Source organism: Argentina silus (genome assembly GCF_951799395.1).
Source record: "Argentina silus genome assembly, chromosome: 4".
Taxonomy (NCBI): Eukaryota; Metazoa; Chordata; class Actinopteri; order Argentiniformes; family Argentinidae; genus Argentina; species Argentina silus.
In genome coordinates this window covers 11,924,023-11,947,637 of record NC_139658.1, presented here as the reverse complement: position 1 = coordinate 11,947,637, position 23,615 = coordinate 11,924,023, and the positions used below count along the sequence as shown (strand labels likewise).

Genomic DNA, 23,615 nt, shown 5'->3' with positions numbered 1-23,615 from the left:
AAGCATGTCTATGGTATTGATTAGTTTGGTGTCGGCTGAAATTAATTTCTTAGTATATATATATATATATATATATATATATATATATATATATATATATATATATATATATATATTTAAAGTAGACCTGCATACACAATATTATTTTCTTAATAATTATATGCAATGCTTTTCTTTCTCTCTGGGAATGAGAGGGTGCTCTATCACATTTGGATGAATACGTTTCTAGATGCAATATGATTAACGGCAAGAAACCCCATTTACAATTCCTGTGAGGAGGTACAATATGATACAGAACAGGCTGTATGGCTATCGGAAACGTGTTTTGTTGGTTTTCATTTGAACACCAGATACCAAAATGTGACTGGCCATAAAAGTTAATAACACAATCTAGATCACTCCGCCTAATTTACTTTCTCTGAAAGCCGCTGCACTCCACGCTTTTGTCCGTCCGCCTCAGTTGGAGATTCCTGTGTGCTTGCCAAAGCATAGGGAAGCGGCAGTGCTTGTAACATCGAGCAGGCAACTGCACCTTGCGCGTCAAAGCGCACTTTCTGTCCAGGGCTATTTTGTGTTTCGGAGGCGACAGTCATCCAGGACGGGTTTGGATATTGGTCAACGTCCTCCGCCTAATGTGAGATTTTCGTAGACCCATTGAAACACAAACCTAAGCAATGGGAGCATTTGGAGTGATAATAGGGATTTTACATTATACGGGACTCTATATTCAACTTAACGCCGCTTCCAAACCGCCTGGACACGGCGAGGTGGACAATCATTTATCTGGAAATGGTATGTTATCTGTTGTCAATAATTAATAATGTACACTCACTGAGCACTTTATTGGGAACACTATACTAATACTGGGTAGGGCCTCCCTTAGCTCTCAAAACAGCTTCAATTATTCGTGGCATTGATTCCAAAAGATGTTGGAAACATTCCTTTGAGATTCTGGTCCATGATGACATGATTGCATCACGCAATTCCTGCAAATTTTTCAGGTGCACTTTCAAACTGTGAATCTCCCGTTCTACCACATCCCAAAGGTGTTCTATTGGATTCAGATCCGGTGACTGGGAAGGCTACTGAAGAACACTGTGAACTCATTGTCATATTCATGAAACCAGTTTGAAACGACTTTTGCTTTGTGACATGATGCATTATCATGCTGGAAGTAGCCATTAGAATATGGGTAAATTGTGGCCATGAAGGGTTGCACATGGTCAGCAACAATACTCAAATAGGCTGTGGCATTCAAGCGATGATTGATTGGTATTAACGGGCCGAAAGTGTGCCAAGAAAACATTCCCCACACCATTAGACCACCTCCACCATGAGAAGGTGTACAGATGTTCCTAATAAAGTGCTCCGTGAGTGTATATTGCATACACCAAATAATACAGTGACATGCACACGCGAAATGAGTGACTGGGTGGGGTTGATTGATGTCTAGATGGTGATACCTGCGATTATTGTTTCAATATAAAGTTAGGGCACATATAATAGATCTTTACCACAGGAGACAATTTTGTCAGAATAGGCCTATTTCAAGTAATATATCTTACGTAACTGTGAGGTTAGGTGGACTCAGTGATGTCATTGTTTTGGGTTTTGTTTCTCTATTTTTGTGAAGCAGTGCATAATGGAACCGTTCAAATTCACCGTTCAAAGTAACATGCATTATGCCAACTTAGATATGAAATACTTATTGCATAGATGCACAGTGACACAACACCACAATTTGAATAACAAATAATTATAATATTTGCATTTCTTAACACCAGTTGTAGTCAGGCTACTGTAAACATACTTCTTTTACACCTAAAAAATACAATTTCAACAGCCTTACTAATTATGAAGTGGACAAAAAAGTAGGAAGACCATTTATACACACAGCTACACTATAAGTAACCTAATGGATAATTGGTTATGGATCAAATTCATATTCATCAATATCTACTCATTTTTGATTATATCAGCTGTTAACATGTGCCTACCTTCTTTGATTGAAATACAATACTTATGAACATTATTTTGTAAATTGAACTGTAAATGCACGTCGTGTTAATTAGTAATCAGATACGATTATTCATTGTACATTGAGTGTTACCATCTTCTTGAAGGGGGGTCAACATCAACCTGGAAGGACTGCCTCTAATATGTATCCAACAGTGCAAGAACATGTTATGTAGCCTTTTGATAATTTGAAGGACAGTGGCACCTGATGACAATATGCAGTTTTTTCCTCTACAGTCTAAGCAATTGCTGCTGTTTCTTTGGTATTAGGCTACTGTAAGAGTAATAGTGCATCTTTGGCTCACAAAATAATGCACATGATTCGAGGAAAATCAATGTTCATGTCCCAGAGCTATAGATCTTTGCCATTTCAAATCAGGTGGAGGAGATATACCCTCACAGTTTAGAGACAATGCAGACAATTTGTGCTTCGTCTGACTATACTGTTTCCATCTGGGTTCTTATTCTTCAACAACAGTGTTCATAAAATCAAGTTGTATCGGTAGGAAACAAAATAATTCTAATTATGATCTGTGGACTTTTCAAATCTGTTGACGCAACCTTTTATCAGCAGTATCTTACTACTGTGTATACACATCCAGTGCCCTGATACAATGGTGCTCTCTATAAGCTTACTGTACTAATGAGTGTTTGTGGCAGAGGTTTTTGCCATGCACAGGACACTGTCACAACAACTTTCTGCAGTCCGTATGCTGACTATTGTTGCATGCTGCTATGATTTTATTGGATTGGGTTAGTGATAAACAGTTTGTCATTGTCCCTCCAGCCAGTCCCAAGAGCTTTCTGTCCTTAGCATGTTAGCTTTAGCCAGATCAATATAAATGAGTGTGGCAGTGGATGGCTTGACTATCTTGGAAAGGGTAGAAAATCAATTAGTACGCATTACTCCCGGAGGGAGTTAATTAAAACAGGGCTTAACTGCTATGTTCTCTCCCCAGTCCATGTCTCACTACCCACAAAGGAAAAACCGCTTAGGGTGGTGAAATCCAAAAAATAAAACTATTTTTGAAACAGGTTACTATAATGTTTTAATTCAGATCCTATAGACAATCTTCATTGGGCGCTCTCTGTTTCGCAGCCTTTTCTTTTGTTCTTGACAGAGACCAGCTCTCTCCACAGAAATGAGAGCTGCATCCTTTGAGGTTAAGTAATCCCCATGGGAGGTTTTTTATCAGGCCAGACACTGGTGGGTTGATAAATTGCCCACTAGCTGGGGAGCTGTGCCTTCATGTAGAACACAGAGCCGATGCGGTGTTCCAGAGAGTGCTTGTTAGATCCAGCCCAGGCTTGTTTGTATCCAACACTTCAGATAAATGCATCCGTCGGGCGGTTTCGTGGCCCCTGCATGGTCCTCTGCTCAGCCAATGGGTAGGTCTTACACCTGTGCAGCTAGGCGGAACATTGTATAGCAAGTAAGGCAAGGTGGGGAGAGCAGGTCTAACAACACCTGCCCCCTCTGACACATGTGTGTCTGGGTCTGCCTCTAACCTGTCAATCTAACAGGTCAATGTCTCAGAAGGTTGCACAGAGACAACATATGGGAGGACGAAAAAAGTGTGTGTAACATACACAAGACAGTGTGTGCAAAACATGCAAGACATTGTCCCTCAACAGATACAGACATACTGTACTAAAACAACTGAAGATCAATACAAATAAAAACCAAAACATTTAATCAGCCAAAATATTTGTAATCAGTAAATGTTGTCCCCCAAAAATCAATATCGAAGCCAAAGATCCAGTATCTGTTGGGATCTACTGTTGTACACTGAATTTAAAGTCTGGGGCGTATCCATTCATTAGGCACCAAAAAAAGTAGCTCAAAATGCTCTGCCACTCCTCTCTGCTTGGTGCCCCTTTAATGAGGCTTGCCAGCCCAGGCAGTTTGCATTGGCTTTTAATTTAATGTAGCTCTCACTGTGAGAGAGAAACAAGCAGATTGGATGCTGACACTGTCACAGTAGAGGGTCATGGCACAGTGCTGGTGGTGGAGAAGAGTGGAGGACTGTTGAAGTGATGCACAGCGGTGCACTTTGGATGGAGAGGAGGACCTTGTGGAAACAAGAGCTGAGCTTTTCAGTGAAGACATTGCGTGTTGTTGAAGGGTCAGTTTGCAATTTTTCGACACATAAATAGCCCCATGATATCTAGGATCTGTCTGTTGTGGTCTAGGAATTAATTTCTGTGAGAGAAAACCACAGTTTAGAAGCTGTGAAAAAGTTTACTCTCAAAAGTGTTGGTCTGTGGTTTACAAGATGTGATCAAGGTCTCATAGCAAAGGTGTAAACAATGGAAAGATATCTCACATCGGTGTGAAGATGAGATGGGAATATCTATGGAGATAGATTAGTGCCTTTGTTATATGTAATATATAGAGTACAACTCACGTGTACTGTACCATGATCTGTGAACAAAATACAATGCACAAATATAATTATTTTAATGAATGATGAATGATTTGTAAATGTGGATAAAGATTTGTGAGTAAATTCTCTCACATTTGCAAACAAATATCACAATGTGTGAATAAAAACAAAAGCAGTGACAAACATCTTCTCAAAGTTATAAAGAAAAGCATTGCATTGTATAGGTACCCAATCATTTCAATACAACACTTTCTTGTTAGAACTGTTGAGTCTGCATTTGCGGATCAAATTACATCTGTGGATTTGTTTTAATTTGTTTACAGAATTCTGGCACTAACACTCCGTGTGTTCATGGACAATGAATGACAAATGATCCCCAGCTGCTGTGCGGAGGGACACAGTAATGTGTACTTTGACAAAAAATGAAGTTCCATCACAAAGTAATGGATTGAACGTTAATTTGACTTCAAAGTGATACAAATCGGTATTACAAATCGAGTTAGCTGTGAAGGACTGCCACCGGTTTATTTAGTTGTGTTATGCGGAGTTTAGTTGGGTGCTTTTGGACAGAGAGTTTTTACAGAAACGACAACGGCCAAAATTCATGTCAGCAATGGAAGAGGCTACAAATCAAGAGGTGTTTGTGGATAGTAAATTATATTTGTGCATTGTGTTTTTTGTTTACGGATCATGGTACATATTTGTGAGGTGTATATATTTACAATAATAAAGGCACTAATCTGTCTCCATAAATATCCCTCAAACAAACTACTCCACATAATCAAATGAATTTCTGAATTACTTTACAGTCCTTAGAAAAGTATTACATTTCCGTCTATGGATTCATCCAAGAGTCAGGTAGAACAAGTACATGGATTCTGAAAGAGCCAAATACTTTCCTGCCATGTTACCATTGAATGTGGCATCACAAGGCTGGCTGCTGAGGAGATTGGCGCTATAAATGGCACTGGGATGCTGGTGAGGAAATCAAATGAAGTGCATCACGGCTTTGATCACTGCAGAGAGGAGTCAAGATCACAGGCAGCGTAAAATATTGAGGAACAGGTCCACAGAACGTGACACTTAGCGGTGAGCCTGAGGGATTTAGCGTTGTGTGGGCCTTATCTCTTCCTTTACAGTACACACCGTGGTCATAGAGAGCCTCACCGGGATAACCTCCTTGCGAGACGGTCTGTTTTCTTCAACTAGGTTTCAGATGTGCGAAAGTGGTGAATTAATCATCACCCAAAAAGTCACATCACAATTTAAAGGTTCTATAATCTGTACCTGTTCTACTGTACCTCCTTTCATCAGTGATGAAATAACTAGATAAATAACTAGTCTAATAAACTTCCTTGATTCAAACATAGCAAGTTTGTATTATTTGCATATGAGACTTGTAAATATAGCTATTTTGCAATTATTTTGGAGTGTGATAACATATTTTTATTTGATATTTCAGACATGTGTATTGGTATAAGTAATGTGGATAATGTGACCACTAGCTGAAAATAAATTTTTGAAAGTAAATCTTCTTGCACAGTTGTTCACATGGTCTCCGTTTCTGGGATGATGGGTTAAGTGAAATAATGAACACTAGTGGTCCTCTGTGGCTCAGTTGGTAGAGCATGGCGCTAACAACACTTAGGTTGTTGGTTTGATTCCTGCTGGGACCATATATACTGAAATGTATGCACTCACTGCAATGTAAGTTGCTTAGGATAAAAGTGTGAGCTAAATGGCATATATACATATATACAGTACCAGTCAAAAGTTTGAACACACCTTCTCATTCAATGGTTTTTCTTTATTTTTAGTATTTTATTATGTAGTAAACAAAAAAGTGTTAAACAAACCAGAATATGTTTTATATTTTAGATTCTTCAAAGTAGCCACCTTTTGCTTTGATGACAGCTTTGCACACTCTTGGCAAGTTTGTGTCCAAACTTTTCACTGGTACTGTATATATACATATATATCACTAGTCAATTTTATTACGGGGGGATGAAGTTTGACAGCTAAATATTACCATTTTCATGTCAGCTTTGCAGCGCTGAATATTTGTTTGGTGACGTCCAGTGACGTTCCACTTTACCAGCGTATATCATTTTGGGTTCCATGTTGAACCCTTTCCACAGGGTTCATTTTGGGTTCTTAATGGTTCTTAATGGAACCTGTGGAAGAAACGTCAGTCTTCAGTCAGGTTCCAGTGTGATCAAGTAAAAACTTCTTTATGTAATCGTATTGCAATAAGGAGAGACAAATCATCAACGCAGTGAACCCGTCTGCAGAACGCTGCCGGTCTCACTCCGACACATCAATTTATAGACACAAACAACCATGCTCAAAGATAAGGAAGTAACTGTCCAAGGACGACTGGATGAGTTATAGTCATCTCCATATTCCAAGAGGGGCGCACTAAATGAAAAGCCCTGTTGTTCAGTTAGTGAGATCATTACAGTGAATAAGGTATACAATTAAAACTTGAGGTAAGTCATTGTGAGGTAGCATATAATGATTAATACTAGCAGCATTGCCATGGAAATAAAATACAAGTGATTATAAATCAATAAAAGAAATTATTATTTCTTTAAAAATTACTTCTACAAACCTAAAAGGGTCTACGTGGAACCCAAAACGGTTCTACTGTAAATGGAAGGGCGCCCCGACAGGGGCAAATGAAGAACCCGTGTGTACCTATGCTATGTTACTCACACTTCATAGTGTATACACAGGGCTGTATTCAAGTTATATATCATTTCTGAACAGCAAACCCAAATTGAGCTAAAACATGACATGGCAATGGAAACCTGTGGAGACATTACTTCGATGCTGTGTCTATTACTAAAAGCAGAATCTGCACTCTAACCATCCCAACTCCTGATGGAGGAAGGCTGACACGTCTTGGCACTGGCTCCCAGCCATTCTATGTCAACACAGACTGCTACATCTGAGTGCGACACACACACTGCAAGGAAGAAGGAAATAGCCTGTGAGCCACCTGTCCCTAGGGCTATGAAAATTTTACTCCGGAGGCGAGAGTATCGGCTACAACAGGCAGACATCTGCTCGGTTGATTACCGGCCCATTCTTATTTCATTATTTTACTTTCCACCTTGAATGGAGGCTGAAGGTCTTTCAACAAGCGATTATTTCCCCAAGGAGACTCTGCCAGCTCGGCTCGACTGTGACTCTAAGCTTCCTTGGCTGTTATTGACTTCTCGGTGAATTCCCTGTCTGTATTTTTGTTTATCAGTATTATGATGTTTTTTTTTCATATTTGGTTAGGAGTTGCTGACGGTAACTGTAGTCCACATAAATCCCATGACACTTTAAAGGGAGGATAGTAGAGCTGGGTGATATGGACAAAAACACACAAAAACATCACAATAATTTAACCTATTTCCCTCAATGATAAATCAAATCAAGTCATGATCAACTTTTGGAACACAACTGTATTGACAACATTCAACATGTGCAAAAAGGTGAATCCAAACAGCGGCTGGGGCTTGACATGAACCTTTTAGGCACTTGTCTTCGGACAAGTAGGACAGATTTTATACTTGTCCATAAACTGAACTGGTCCAAAAATGAAAACTGGTTTGTAAACAACAGGGGCCAAAAAGGTGACTGAAAATTGTGACAACCCCCCTTTTTCCTACTGTAGTGTTTTGGGCACAAGAAAGCACTTTATCAAATACAATTCATATCAATATTAATACCATACAAAGAATCAGACAAAACATGTATGCAGGCTACCATTATGCTTATTTGCTTTCAAGCCTGTCTCAAAATACAACACTGTTCCATTAAGAAAAAGCTCTTTATAACTTGTTTTTCACAGTGAGCTAGAATAAGGCCCATTAGCTTTCAAAAGTACTTTTCAAAATATGATGATATGGTGGTTTTACGTTGCTTAAGTACAGGGGTGAATGTTTATTTTTTATTTTTTTTGCTGTACCTCCATATGTACATGCACGTGCTTGAGAGTGATTGCGTCGTTTCATCTAATCCTAGGATATGGCAGAATCATTGGCACAAACATTCCTAATCGTAATTTGGGTGGAGGGTCTGGCAGTCGTCTCCCAGGAAAATGTGGTCTTCTGTAAGCGCATTTGATGCAATTCTACATAGTTTTCAGCAACAGTTTTAAGCAGAAGTTCACTTGCTACGAGCCACAACTCTGCGTACATTTAGTGCCATGTATCAAGGATGCACGCATATTTTACTTTAAGACAGTGGCCCGTGTCGCGCGCACAGTATTCACATCCAGCCAGTGTTGAATTGTGCCTCATTGAGCAAGCATATAGGCACTGATGTGCACATGACATTAGCCTAACATTGTCAATGTTATATTGGATTAAATTATTTTCCAGAGGTAGCCGATCTTTTGATCATTTAACTTAGGCCACAGGGACCCATGAATTGCACCAGTGAAGGCTGCATAGGCTCTTCCATGCAAGGAAATATATATATAAAATAATCATGGGCTACAAAACCTATATAAACGGGACAAAACGATGTGCCTGTAATACCCAAACTACAGTACAGTAACCACAACACACCGACACTCATGTCATGGACTTGGAAGTAAGCATTAATACATGATAGGGTGTGTATTAACAGCCGATATCCGCACCATGTAATTATAGTTCCCTTAAAATGCTCCCGCACATACAGTAGGGGTCTATTCTGATGTCCTTCCGCTCTGTGCCTTTTATGCACTCCTGGCTTTGCACTTTTCAATATTTGGTATTCCCATTTTGAATGGTATTCCCATTTTGAATGTACATCTCGCCAAAGAGGCATTCCAGACTACGCTCTAGGGAAATCACACCCTCTGCCTCAAAATCCCACTTCTCTGGTGGCCAAGAGAAATCATCAATGAGTTCAATTCAAGATAGATTGGTCTGAGGAATTCATGCCCTACGGCGATTAAAACCAGTCCTTCTGGATAGTAGGGTTAGGGTTCTCATCATTATCATGAGGCTTTAAATAACAACTAAATACCCTGTCTTTGCCATAGTCCACCTGCTTTTGAGTGGAATTGAATTGTGGAAAATAATGCCACATGAAACGTCTAATGTGCTTGAGGGGAATCTTCAAAGCAGTGCAACATGTTTGTGTCCTCTCTATTATTTAAGTAAAGCATAGGATCGCATCGGTTTCAATGAAATTCTACCCTAACTACAGGCACAGACAGATGTATGTGCTTGCAAAATAATGTCTCGTCCATTGCGCTACCAATCAATCATGCATGATCACTGTCCATGGTTAAATTGCGTTGCGAAATCAGTAGGGGAAACATTGCCAATCAGTAGGGCAAACACAGCCTTCAACTGGGATTGTCATGGAGCACTCAAGTGTTTGCAAAGATTGTAACATTTGTTCCTAAAAGTATCTTTGGTAAAACAGTCATCGAACATGTTACCAATTGACTTAAATCATCTGCGCCTATATGACCACAACACAGCATTTCCAATATCTACAATATAGCACACCCTCTTGTGTGTTATTGCGAAGAGGAAGGCTTGCAAGTAAGAATTTAACTGTCATAAACTCTCCTTTATCCCAGTACATACAGAAATATGAAAATACAACTTTGAACTGTATTCATATATGTTATTCTTGGACCGGATTCCCTCCATCAGCAAGACCATTGTTTCTAATAGGTAAGCAATAATGAGTTTTTGGAATGATACACATTTAGACGATTTAATAGCAACTAGCCCTAGGTAGGCTAAATGACCGACACCACTAACACGTGAAACGTACTACCACAGATTTGGGGTTGCAGTGCTATTTGCTATTTCAAAGTTGCTACTGTACATACTGTAGTCTCTGACACATTCATGCCTACCCTCCTAGAGAGTGTTCGTGATCTGTGGGACAGTTGTTTTGAGGTTTTTCTTAATTATGGTGAGCAATCTTCGGTTATTCACTATGGAAGTCTTCCTTGGCCTGCCAGCCCGTTTGCAATTGCGGAGCTCACCAGTGCTTTTTTTCTTTTTCTTTTTAATAATGTTCCAAACTGTTGATTTTGGTTTTGGCTACATTTCTTTTTTTTCAGATTTTTCTTGCATGGACATTTCTTTGGTCCTCATATTGACAGACACTAATAACAGATTCCAAATGCAAATGCAAAGCCTAGAATCAATACTAGACATTGACAGCTCTCTTATGCCTGCGCAAATGATGTGACGGAACACACCTGACTTACCAGAAACACCTGTCCAGCCAATTGCATTTTTTTTTTTTTTTTTTCTAAATGGTGACACCAGTATGTACACAAATATCATAAAATAAAAGCTGAGAATCTCTCCTTTAAGTCCATATTAATTGTCTGATTTAACTTCCAAACTTTTGCAGTGTAGAGTCGAAAGAAGAAAAAAATAAGAATAAGGAATAATAATCTCAGCATTATTGTTACTCCTTTATGACATAAATTTTGTACATTTCAATGATACATCATTTCATGACATGTAAATAAGACGACAAATGTTTGGGTGGGCTAGGAGGTTCTGTTGGGCAGGCCTGGCCCCCTGAGGCCCATCCACAGTGCCAAGCCTGACAGTAGACATCATTTTCATGTATTTTGTTGTCTAAGCACTACAGTTAGCCACTTTGAGATTAAGATACATTAGATAGATCTCTCCATATAAGAAGCTACTTATTGTTTCAGACGCTATTCCCCTGGGCCTACACTGATTATTGGACTCATTCATCAATTTAATGCAATATCTATTCCTCAAGGGGACGCGAGGGTTATTTGCATTCACCTTGGTGGGGGTTCATACAGCATTTCTCTGTATATTTTTTCTGCCTCTCACCCTCTGGACGTGACTCAAATGGAAGCGATGAGTCAATGACCCTTTGATTTTGCAACCTGTCACCTCAGGGTGGCATGTTTCATTTGAAAAATGTTTGTACTTAAATGACAGATAGATTTCCCTGCTGCTCCCAGCCACGGCTGCTGCCTGTGCCTTTTTGAGTTGTATACTTGGAAACTGCAGAGTCAAGAAAATGTAACCTCTGTCGACTGAATAACAACATTCAAGTCAACCGAGCTGAGCAAGCATGGATTAGTTGTCAATAGTCTCCTCAAGTCCCCTTTTGGTCAATAGATAGTTAAAAATGGACACTCAAATGTATTTCTTTCTGTGCTTGTTTTAAGTTGTGAATGAAGCCAACCCAGGCATCTGTATTTGTTGATTTAGCATCCGACCAAGGTTAGCTGATTGATTTCCAACCGCACTAATTAGATTTATGTCACAAACCCGTTGGATGTTTGCTGAGCAGGCCTGTCAGGACCAGACATTGGCACAAAGCACTCTGGGATATGCCCTGTTTGTCAACAAGTCATGTTTCATGGGCAGGTGGGAAGAGGGCTCCTGCATACTGGGCTGAAAGGCAATTTGACAACTGTCAGATCGATACGGCAGAGGGAGAGAGAGAGAAAGAAAGAGAGTGGGATGGATGTGTGGACGCCTGAGTATGTGCTTGCTTGGCATGAATGATTGTGTTTGTAAGTGGGGTTGAGGTAACAGTACAATATGTGGGTGTGTGCATATACTGTGTGTATTTGAAGATGAAAGAGATGCTTCCACATCAGAATCCACAGGTCTTTAGTGCATGCTGTGGTTCTGTGTGGCTCAGTTGGTAGAGCATGGCACCAGCAATGCTTTAGTTGTGGGTTTGATTCTTATATATATATATATAACATGTACAGTATGTACTCAAATACTGTACATTTCTTTGGAAAAATTGACTGCTAAATGATAGAATATTGTCTTTATGTTATTAATGCCATGCAAACTGCTGTACACTGGCAGTCAAGTCAGTAAACCTTATCCCTCACCAACATGCATCACATCAACTCATCACCCAATTAACAAGTGAGGATAAAGGAGTTAGACATAATTGCAGCTACTATCTCCATTCTCTAAGGAATATTTACAACAAGAGCAACTTCAATGATGCATATCAAGCTGCGGTTTCAGAAACAACAACTCCCATTCGACTGTCCCATTCGACTAGTTAATTAAACATTTCGTCAAGCAGTGTTTTGACAGCGCCAATGCCATGTCAAGTTTGTGTGTGTGTGTGTGTGTGTGTGCGCGCGCCGTTTCTGTTTCTATCAAACAAACAATGAAGTCCTAAAGAGTATGTGCCTATTTCAAGGGATAAAGGTATAATATCCTAATTTCCTCAGCTCCTACCCTACAGAGTAATCGGCATACAGGAAAGTGTGACCTCACTCCCATTAGAATGGAAGAGTGATGTAGCAAGGTAATTCATCCCGGAACAACATTCACCCCACTGTGATTGTCAGTGGTAAACCTTAATGGCAAAGCTGTTCCAAATATCTGATCTCTGATCAGCTGAAGACAGCACTAATTACTTCTTCTGGTGTTAAAGAGAGAGTTCAGCCCCAAAACGAGTATCTCTTTAAAGAGAGAATATGCAGCCTGGTACTTTTAACTTCTAATAACCCATTTGCTCATAAAGAACAGTATATTTTATTTACAAACAAATAAATACCACCTTAAAAGACGGTTAGATATATAGTAATTACATCATATCTTCAAGGGACTGTTAATGAAAGAAAAAAATAATGCATTGGCATGCAGTCAACACATAGTCGTCATAGTAGTCATCTCTCTTCTATGTTCATTCTCCCTGTGCCTTCAGTCCTTCTCTCTCCACGTCTAGAGGATAGAATTCTGATTCTTTCTTTTGATCTTTGAAATGGCTATGATTCCCTGTGCTTCTATAAATCTGGCTGCCAACCTTCTTTTTCTGAATCGTATGTGACTAGGTTGTATGTGTGGAACTGGAGGTGGTCTGGAGACAGCATGTTCTCGGATTAGTGAGGGTACAGTCAGTAGGGATGGAAGGAGAGGGGGCTGAGACGGGAGGACTGGGAATAAATTGGTTGGGCCAAGAAGGCTGCTGAATGTTGTGGTATGGCATTCCTACTCACCCCTGTGTGCGCCCCCCCCCCCCCCCCCGCTCACACAATTATAAACACACACACACACTCACACACACACACACACACACACACACACACACACACACAAACAGGCGGCCTTAGGGCTTTGAACACCTGCCAGAGCCCGTAGGAACACCTCCAGGAGCTCTAGTATGCCACTGGGAGTGTGAGAGCATCGCTGTGCCAGACAGGAGAGGAGGAACAGGGACTGCTCAGCTAGAGAGAGAGAGAAAGGGAGAGAGAGAGGGAGAGAGGGAGGGAGAGAGGGAGAGGAGCCAATGAGGGAGGTAGTGACAGGGAGGAGAAGGTGCGAGTGAGAATAAGAGGAACGAATAATGAGAGGGTGCGAAAGAATGGAGGACATGTTGATAGAGAACGGAAGAAAATAAGGTGGTAATAGAGAATGAGAGAGAGGGGGAGAGAGCAGCTTATGAAGTGACAGAGACCGAGAAAGAGAGTGAATCTCGAAAGATAGTTTGAGTGGAAGAGAGAAGAGAGCAAGTAGGTGTGAGTGAGAGTGAAACTGCAGGGTAGAGGGAAAGAGAGAGAGGAGAATTAAAAAGGTTACACAGTATGAGAGAGGGAGAGATTGCAAGAGAGAGAAAGAGAGGGAATATCGGAGAAAGAGCTTGAGTTTGCAGAATGTGAGTCTCATTGGCCGGCCGGGGAATTGAAAAGCACAAGATTTACCTCAAAGCTGTAAGACCAACCTAGTCTTACTGTAGTTTGGAATCCAAAATATAAGCCTGATAGGACTCCCTGCTCAGCTCTGCCCTTCAGTTGACATTGCTTTGCTTTAGGGTCGACTGTGTTTTGGCTTCAAAAACAGAGGCAGGTTGGTCTTTATAAATTCACTGCTGCCTCTACCTCCCTGGTCTTACCAAACTATCAGACCTAGTCAACATACGGTTTCAAATGTTTGAAAAACATGAGATGTGCTTGATTTAACTTGTCAGACACGATGGAAGTAATGGAATAGTCTCAGAAATGCAAACGCTGCATGCAAGGCAGTTGCCACCCACTGCCTTTTTCGGGCTCAAACCGAAGCCATCATATAACTGTTTTTCATAATGTTTTATCTTTTTCATAACTTCTTTATTATCTTTCCATTGATTCTCGCTTTTTGTCTATGACCATTCTTCATCTCTTTGTTTTTGTGGATAATGTTTATCCATGTTTGTCTGTATGCTGACAGATGCTGTTGTCAGTAGACTACCACAAGCACCGGTGCTATCTTGGAGACACACACAACTACATTTCCAAATGTTCCAAAAACAACTTTTAAAAAGGAGGGAGTCTGCACACACTGTTCATGCTTAAAACAAATTAAAGGCATTTGTTGATGTGAATGTCACTTTCTGCGTCACAAATGAATTTTGTGGACAATAAAGTTTTTGTTTTCTAATCATGCATTTGGGGGCTTTTCCAGTGTGTACTGAACATAATGTACAGCTTCTGTGGTGCCACAACATCTCTTCAACCAACTCTCCTCATCTTTGTTGATGCTGTGACTGTGTTTTTATTCGCCATAGTGTCAAAATGTACCAATGCTTATGTTTGTCTAATCTTGGAACCCAGAATCCCATCTCTCGATTGAGATTATGGGGGTGCAGGAAGTAAAAAGTAGGAAAGGCAAGTCTCCACCCTCCTAAGGTTTGTGATGCCCTGACCGTTCTGCCCTGCCATAAGTCTTAAGTTACAACACAATTTGCTGTTGATGTTTACAGCACACATTGCACAAAATGAAAACATGGAGTAAGCCGAATATGTTTTTGATCATTTCACAAGTGAGCAATGTGCCTTCAATTCTCTCTTTCCCATCCTCTCTATTTGTTGATAGAATCGGTGGCCCTGGTAAATTTCAACGTATGCATCCGCCTCCATCAGGGTGCGCCATTAGACTCTCCATTTAAATGTTTGTTATACAATGACTCCATTACATTGAGTTCTGGGGCACGTTCAGCACAGCACAACGCTGTGTAACTCTAATTGAGAGAACATGTCGTTCAGTGCGTACTGTTGCTTATCGTTGCAAAACGTTTAACCAACTGAATGTGCCCTTGCAGTTTCACTAGTTGTCATTTATTACAGACACTTGATTGATCAGTCAATGTCAGTGATTGACAGGAGAGTCTACCTGCTTTCCCAAGTAGAAATCTGAAAGGTGAGGAAGACCCAAGTGCACCCCATGCATCGATTACATATACAGTAACAAGCTGTAACACTTATCTAAAACATGGTACTGTACTCTTTCACTAATTTCCTCTGTCCTAGTACTCACAGACAATTAATAAATAAACCTAAGAAGACAGAGTTCAAGGCAATCAAGGTCCAATGTTCTAAACAAAGTTTCTGCATATCTGTTCCTTTAACCAAAGTATTGAAATAATGTCCCGTTACAAAACAAATTGAATCCAGTTTCTCTCCTCTCCTTTCTCTCCCCCTGGCCTAAAGATCCTGTCTCATAACAGCAGGGGCTCTCAGAGATTATAATGAAAATGAGGATGAGAATACAGCTCAGAGCTGGCCCCATTTACTCTCTAATCACATTTGATACACAGTTAGGCATTTTAAAGGGGTAGTTCACCCCAAAATCAAAGTGTGTCAAATGTTTTCATAACCCTGTGTGGGTTATAGTGCTTCTATTTTATCTATGGGTTATGTGCCCATCTGATGGTGCCAATCGATCCCATTCATTGGGATGGAGGCAAACTTGAGGCATATAGATTTCTCCTTAATTATCTACATTACATTTACGTTTATGGCATTTAGCAGACACCTTTATCCAAAGCAACTTACCACAAATATCTGGATATACACAACGTATGCAATTGGATACATACTACGATACATACAATAGGGGAAATAAGTATTCAACACATCAACAATTTTTTAATTCAACATATTTCCATTGCAGCTATATATACATGAAATTTCAACCAGACATTGGTATTAACTCAATAAAACTACACAGCTAAAGAAATCCATAAAAAACGTTATGTGCAATAAAGAGGAATGACACAGGAAAGAAGTATTGAACACTAACTGAAATTTGTTTAATACTTGGTGGAGAAGCCTTTGTTTCCAATAACTTCAAGACGCTTCCTGTACGAAAAAAATTATCTCTCACAGTTATCAGGTGGGATTTTGGCCCATTCTTCAACACAGACAGTCTTTAAATCTTGAAGATTCCTGGGGGCCTGCAGGTGAATCTTTATCTTCAGTTCCTTCGACAAATGTTCTATTGGATTGAAGTCTGGCGATTGACTAGGCCAGTCGAACACCTTTATTTTCTTCCTCTTGAACCAATTGAGAGTCTCCTTTGCAGTATGTTTTGGATCGTTGTCCTGCTGGACGATCCACCCGCATCTCATCATCATTCTGGTGGATGGCAACAGATTCTTCTCCCTTCCATAATTTGGATTCCACCAGTACCATGTGAAAAGAAACAGCCCCATACCATGATGCTTCCACCTCCGAACTTCACTATAGGTATGATATTTTTCGGATCATATCCAGAGCCATTTCTACTCCAAACATGCCATGTGGTATTGTTGCCGAAAAGTTCGATTTTATTCTTGTCTGACCAGACGACATTCTCCCAGTAATCTATAGGCTTCTCCAAATGTTCTGTAGCAAACTTCAAACGAGCTTCAACATGCCTTTTCTTCAGTAATGGAGTTTTCCGGGGTGATTGTGAATGGAGACCGTGGCGGTGGAGTGCATTGCCTATAGGCTCTTTGCCTCTACCCATCATGAGATGTTTCTTGCAGGAAAGCTTGGTGACTTATTTGTTTACTTGCATTCAGAGGTGGGAAACCGTTTTTCAAAGAGTGGAAGTACTTACCCACCAACATGCACTAACCCAGCTGATTCTAATTAGCACAGGTAGGAGAACTCAATAGTGCCATAAGCTGGTTTAGTGCTTTTTCTTACTGTGTTCAGTACTTTTTTTCCTGTGTAATTCCACTTTATTGCACATAGCTTTTTTTTATGGATTGGAATGCTACAATTTCTTTAGCTGTGTAGTTTTATTGAGTTAATGCCAATATCTGGTCTAAATTTCATGTGAATAGCTGCAATAGAAATATGTTGAATTAAAAAATAAAATTGTTGATGTGTTGAATACTTATTTCCCCCACTATACTTGCTGAAAAGCACTGGCCAAATGTTTACAACAAATCCGTCTTCACAGTCCTTAACTGTATCTTTGGACCTTTATATGTATATCTTCCATGCTGAGTCAAACATGTGCTGGTTAAAGACAACATAGTTTGTGGAGCTTTAATATTCAACAGTTACTCTCATCAAGATAAGGTCATTGGTTTGTCTCTCTTGTTAAATGGGCGGATGTAATAATATAACCACGGGTTGGGAAAGCATTTTATTTATGCTGTTCTCTTCCTTTCATGTTCTGTTTAAAATTGAATTAGCTTGAACTTTATTGTGTTGACAAGGCTGCCAAGATAGCAATGGCCCCAAGCTTTTTTAATCCATATCTGATCAAGTTTAAAGAGACCCAGACTTAAATGTTGTATTTTGGTCAATGTCTAATGTAGCAATGAATCCACATACAAAAGGGAGCAATATAGAAAGAAATGTCAATCAATATATATTGAGATATTGTTGTCCATTTTCTAGAATCAGGTGTATCACATATTCTTATGGTCAGACATGTCCTGTTTCGTAGTTCAATAAAAGACTGTTTCAAGCATAAAAGCTCAGAGTTTCTCTGTAAGGACTGTTATTGAGAAATAATCATACATAATGAAGGGATACCTTTGCAGTATAAATGTGAGATTCAATGGAGTATGCTGAGTTTACAGCAACATGACCTAGGGCGCAGCTTTTACACATTGTAAAAGACTGAATATACTGAACATGAAAATAGTTTCTATATCAATGATTATGATGGATGGTTTATATAAATGTTATATGAAATAAGGTGCATGCCATTGCATGACATTGAATAGACCTCATAGTTATTGAATGATTCGACAGTGTGAATGAAGACAGTGTGCTCGTGGTGTTCTCCAAGCTATTATTCGAATTCTTTTATTTGGCCAAGTATATTTGCACCTATAGGAAATTGACTTGGTGAGGTTGGTGCATGGGACATAAAAAACAACTATATATATATATATATATATATATATATATATATATATATATATATAAGCAAAATATTGACAAAAAATGTACAAAAAGCTAAATATTAACAAAATAGCAAAAAATATACAAAATAGAACAATAAAACAATACATTATGTAGGCTGTGCGAGGCTAAGAAGCAATGAGGCTTGAGGCTGTGAAATGGGTATGGGGCATATACACTATAAATTAGAATAAACTTAAATAAATATAAATGACACTGTCAGTGCATTGTGTGTGTGACAGGGTGGGGTTGGGGGGTGGGGGTGGAAGTCCCTGAGTCACTGAGAGGCAGGGAGCTTGTTTGTGAGCCCCACTGTCATGGGGAAGAAACTGTTCAGGTGGCGCAAGGTTTTGGTCTTGATAGACCGGAACATTTTGCCGGATGGAAGTCTATGGAAGAGATGGTGACCAGGGTAGGAAGCATCAGCGATGATCTTTCCTGCTCTCTTACTGGTCCTGGAGTGGATGACCTTCTCGGCTGACCGAATGGTCCGCTGCAGTCTGCCCTTGGCAGTGGAGGCAGTGAACCAGACGGTGATCGATGAGCTGAGGATGGACTCAATGATGGCTCTGTAGAACTCGACCATCACTTTCTGCGGCATGTTGAATTTCTTCAGCTGCCGCAGGAAGAACATCCTCTGCTGGGCCTTCTTGATGGTGGAGGTGATGTTCTCCGCCCACCCGAAGTCCTGTGAAATTATTGTCCCCTGAAATCTGAATGACTCCACAGTGTTAACTGGGGAGTCACACATGATAATTATTTCAGTGTAGACCAAGACTATTCAATTATCAGCACCTAAAAGTACTGCTGGTTGTCTTTTTCACCACATTGTGAATTGTCCAAGTGGGCTAGCCAGTTCAGTCGTGGGGTCACAGATCTACAGAAAGTCCCTGATTAGAAGGAATTAGAAAGGATGGAACCCAGAAATGCTTACAGAATCTCTGTAACTCTCTACAGCATCTAAGAAAGCCCCAGGCAAAGTGGCCATCAACTTAATTGTCTTCCATATGACAATTATCCCTTATCCTTCTGTTGTTTCCCTCAGAAGTTGTATCCTCAAAACACTCCACAGATGATGCTTCTTAGACAACCCTTCATATAAACAAAACACCATTGACTACTTTATCTCTCATAGACTCGTCTCCAGCCTGTTAGCGTGGTGGTTAACTCATGATTCGCCACAAATTAGTAATGTGCTTTAGGTAAGAGGATTTAGCTTTGGTTTAATGGCTGGACGTGTGGCGATATGGGTGGAAGTTGATGACTTCATTTCGCCCAGGCTATTTTAGCCCCACTGAAGGATTAGGGAACAGCCCACACATGGCACTGAGTCAGCAGAGATGCACAGAGGACAAGCACAAAAGATAGCTACATGGAATGTGAGACTTAAGGAGGGGAAATCACATGTACAGTACTTTAAATAGCTAATTGACAACTAATATTTCACATCAGACAATATTAACAACCAACCATGCATTCGTTGAGTTACTCTGCTCTTCTTTAAATAGTATTGACACCATTTGGAAATACAGCACTATATGTGTATTTGTAGCCATATGTAACATTCCTCATTCTTAGACAGAGCATGACTTGCCATAGCCTTTGGACAGTGACCACAACACTGTAGCTCGGTAATGGATCCACAGTATCACCACATCCCACGTTTGATAGAGGCGAGGGTCAATTTGAGATTGAACTTGCATCCTATCAGGGATGTCTTTTCACTCTTTTCTCACCACTTATTCTCTCACTGATTCCCAACAGACTTTCCTCGATTTTTCGACATCTCTCTCCCCGCTTCTTTCTCAAAACGAGACAATTTCAAAGGGGAGGAACCTTGGATCTTCTCCTCCAATGACTTTTTTTGAAGGAAGCAAGCAGAGAGGAATAAAGTTATAGAGGAGTGACTATTGGGACGCAGTGTCTGTCTTTTTCTTTCCTTGTGAAGTAAATGTAATGCATAGGGTTTCCATAATACTTGAAAGTTATTTAATTAAAATAAACAAACAGACTGAGGTCCTTGAAAGGCCTTAAATCCAAATAGTACATCATTGTGCAATTGACAGTTGGTATTTCTATGGTACTGTACAACCATAACAAATGCAACATTATAGATATATACCATATACTGTATAGTATATTTTTTGCTGGACCCCTGGGTGTGTAGGGCCATTATCGCTACAATTTGAATTGTATGACAAAATTAAGTTTGACAAGTTTCTGATTTTGATTGAGAGTGTGCTTGAAGGTTTTAATATGATAGGTGTGGGAAGCCTGAATGCAGTGAGGACCTAAACCTTATCAGACGATGGTTGAAAGATTGGTCGGCCATGCTTACTTTATTGAAATAAAGCTGAGCTGGGTGAACAAATCCATGGGTCCATCTACAGTTTGTCTACAGTTTCCAACTGTCAATGTTCTCACCTCTTAAATCTCCCCATTATCTCTCCCTTTTCCTTTCACTCTCTCTTCTCAGCTCTCTTCACGGAGATCCCCCATGACATCACAACATCAAGCGGTCAGGACGTGGAGATGGCATGTTCGTTCCGAGGGGTGGGCTCTCCCTCCTACTCCCTGGAGATCCAGTGGTGGTACATCAGGAACCACAGAGCCTGGCCTGAGAAACCCGCCTGGACCACCAATCAGGTGAGCCACTGAGACAAATGTCATAGATGGAGGCAGGAGTTGCACTCAGATAATGTAATTGGCCAAGAGGAGTTTGAATGACAGCCCTGTAAGTCATATCACAGGTTATTTGACTGTGGGCTACTTTTACATCATCTCTGGATTTGACCAGAATCCATCCACTTTGGTTAGATATTAGTAAAGTAATTATTGTGTATTGAAAATGTAGCATATACACTGTAGGCTGAATCCTAAACTGAGATGGATATGCAAATCAAACTTCAGTGCAATTAATTTATGTAAAAATGGCAAACATTCTAGCCATGAGCTCAGATTAAGATTCAGCTCAGTGTCTATTTAACATGGAAGAAACATTACACCACCTCATAGACTAATTACATTACATTACAAAGGGATCATTTCGGTGCACATGACTAAATAGACCAAATCTGCATTAGCTTACAATACAGCAGGCAGAGGAAACAAAATGTTAGCACCGGCACTAGCCCTTGGCACGGGAAAGAATGGATAATTGCTGATTAGCATTCCTAGCATTGTGGGAGCAGGTTGACTCTTCCTAACATAGAGAAACTCAAGCCCTCCTGCTATGCCACTAGACACTATAATTGGCACTGAGGAAGAAATAGATTTTCAAAATCTCTGTTCATTGCATAATTCATACACCCCAAAGAATGCCCCCCCCCCCACACACACCCCCCCCCCACACACACACACACACACATACACACACACACACACACACACACACACAACCAGCCTCTTAGATAGCTTCACTCCATGCCCAGAAATAGCTACTAGACACAACAACTATAAGATATTATCCACTGTGAAGATGGAATATATGTAATTGACCGCAGCTCCAAATCTGTGAATAGTAGAGTAACAGTTAAGAAATGTAACAGCTCCCATAGTAAAGTATTCTGTACATTACATATGTTAAATTCTTGTTTATGTTGCTATGTTATTGCTTTATGTTAGGCTAATAATGAGCATTTATGACTTCCTAATGAGATGTTGACATCTCTATGCTAACTCCTTGTAGGTTGTGCCCATAGAGGAGATGTCAAAGGATGCCACCAAAATAAGTGTGAGTTTGCATGATACTCTGCATGATACTCTGCCCTGAAGTTCTCTGAACCATAATCATCTGTGCATTTCTCAACTGTCAAATGTAATTAAGCAGAAGGCTCATTATGCAATGTAAAGATTCAATAATGCAATCAAAACGTATTAGCAGATTAACTGCTCTGTTCTTTGCATTCATTACTCATTACTCCTAATTAACTCTTAATCAACTCTTGATAAACTCTGTTGATGTTCAGCAATATCATACTGTATATACACAAATACTATATCTATTAATGATATGTTTGGAATGCATTCTCTTTTGCCACAGGTGGTGAAAGTGGCCGGGAGCAACATCTCCCATAAGCTCCGCCTCTCCAGCGTCAAGCCGTCGGACGAGGGCACGTACGAGTGCCGTGTCATCGACTTCAGCGCTAGCGTGGCTCAGCACCACCGTGTCCGGGCCTACCTCCAGGTGGAGGCCGAGCGAGGCCTGGGCCACGGGTCGGCAGATGCCCAGCCTCGGGAGCCCAGGCACAGGGGACAGGGGAGCCCGGCGCACACCCACCAAACAGAGGCGGCCCGGGAATTGAAGAGGCGATCAGCCGACAGCACCACTGACTGCACTGAGAGCTGTGTGCTCTAGAGATGTGGGGGTCTGTGTGCACACGTTATGTGTCCAGATGAGAAGACAGGAGTGCATGTTCCCGATTATCTTAAGAGGGATGATTATTTAAACACCTGGAGAGGCCTGGACAAAACCTGGACCCTTTCTGCTCAAGTTTCTAAGTTAATTTATAAATAGTTTTGTTTGGTTGTTTGTTTGGTCTGTTTGTCTGTTATTTGTTTATGGTCGTTTGGATTTGGATTGTCGAAGGCCAATTGAAGGCATGATGGTGTTATCTCTTTGTTATCTATGTACTGTTTATTTATCATTGCTTCAGTTTAACGCTTTTGTCCATGAATTATGAATATGACTATGGGGCTTGGATGAGGGAAGGAGGAATGTGCTTGAGTGGGAGGCAAAGGATCAGGGAGGCACAGCTCCGGTCCTTGAGGGATGCCATCCTGCTTGGTTTCATCCTTGCCTTCCTACCTGGGAAACCCGGGTTGTGTTTTCAGTGAAGTGAAACGTTCAGAACGTGTCAGCTCCATGTAGTTCATAGAGCTGACATGACTCACTCGTACCTACACAGCACATTTCCATCTGAACATTCTGTAAAGCTCAAATGTCCTGAATCAGGCCCCTGGTTTGTGCACTTTCCAGCCAGCCAGTAACCTTAATTGATCACTTAAATGCCAGGTAGTAATGGAAATCAGCAGAAAGCCCACAGTACTCAAGGGCCCAGATA

At 40.4% G+C, this 23,615-nt stretch overlaps 1 protein-coding gene across 1 annotated transcript; it reads left to right on the top strand.

Annotated features, from left to right (window-relative positions):
- Nucleotides 1–674: 674 nt before the first annotated feature.
- On the top strand, nucleotides 675–22,909 carry vstm2lb (V-set and transmembrane domain containing 2 like b; the record flags this gene model as incomplete). Its single annotated transcript, XM_083668047.1, has 4 exons — nucleotides 675–792; nucleotides 21,029–21,198; nucleotides 22,241–22,285; nucleotides 22,595–22,909. 4 exons carry the CDS (start codon nucleotides 675–677, stop codon nucleotides 22,907–22,909), a joined length of 648 nt encoding a protein of 215 aa, XP_083524173.1.
- Nucleotides 22,910–23,615: the final 706 nt, after the last annotated feature.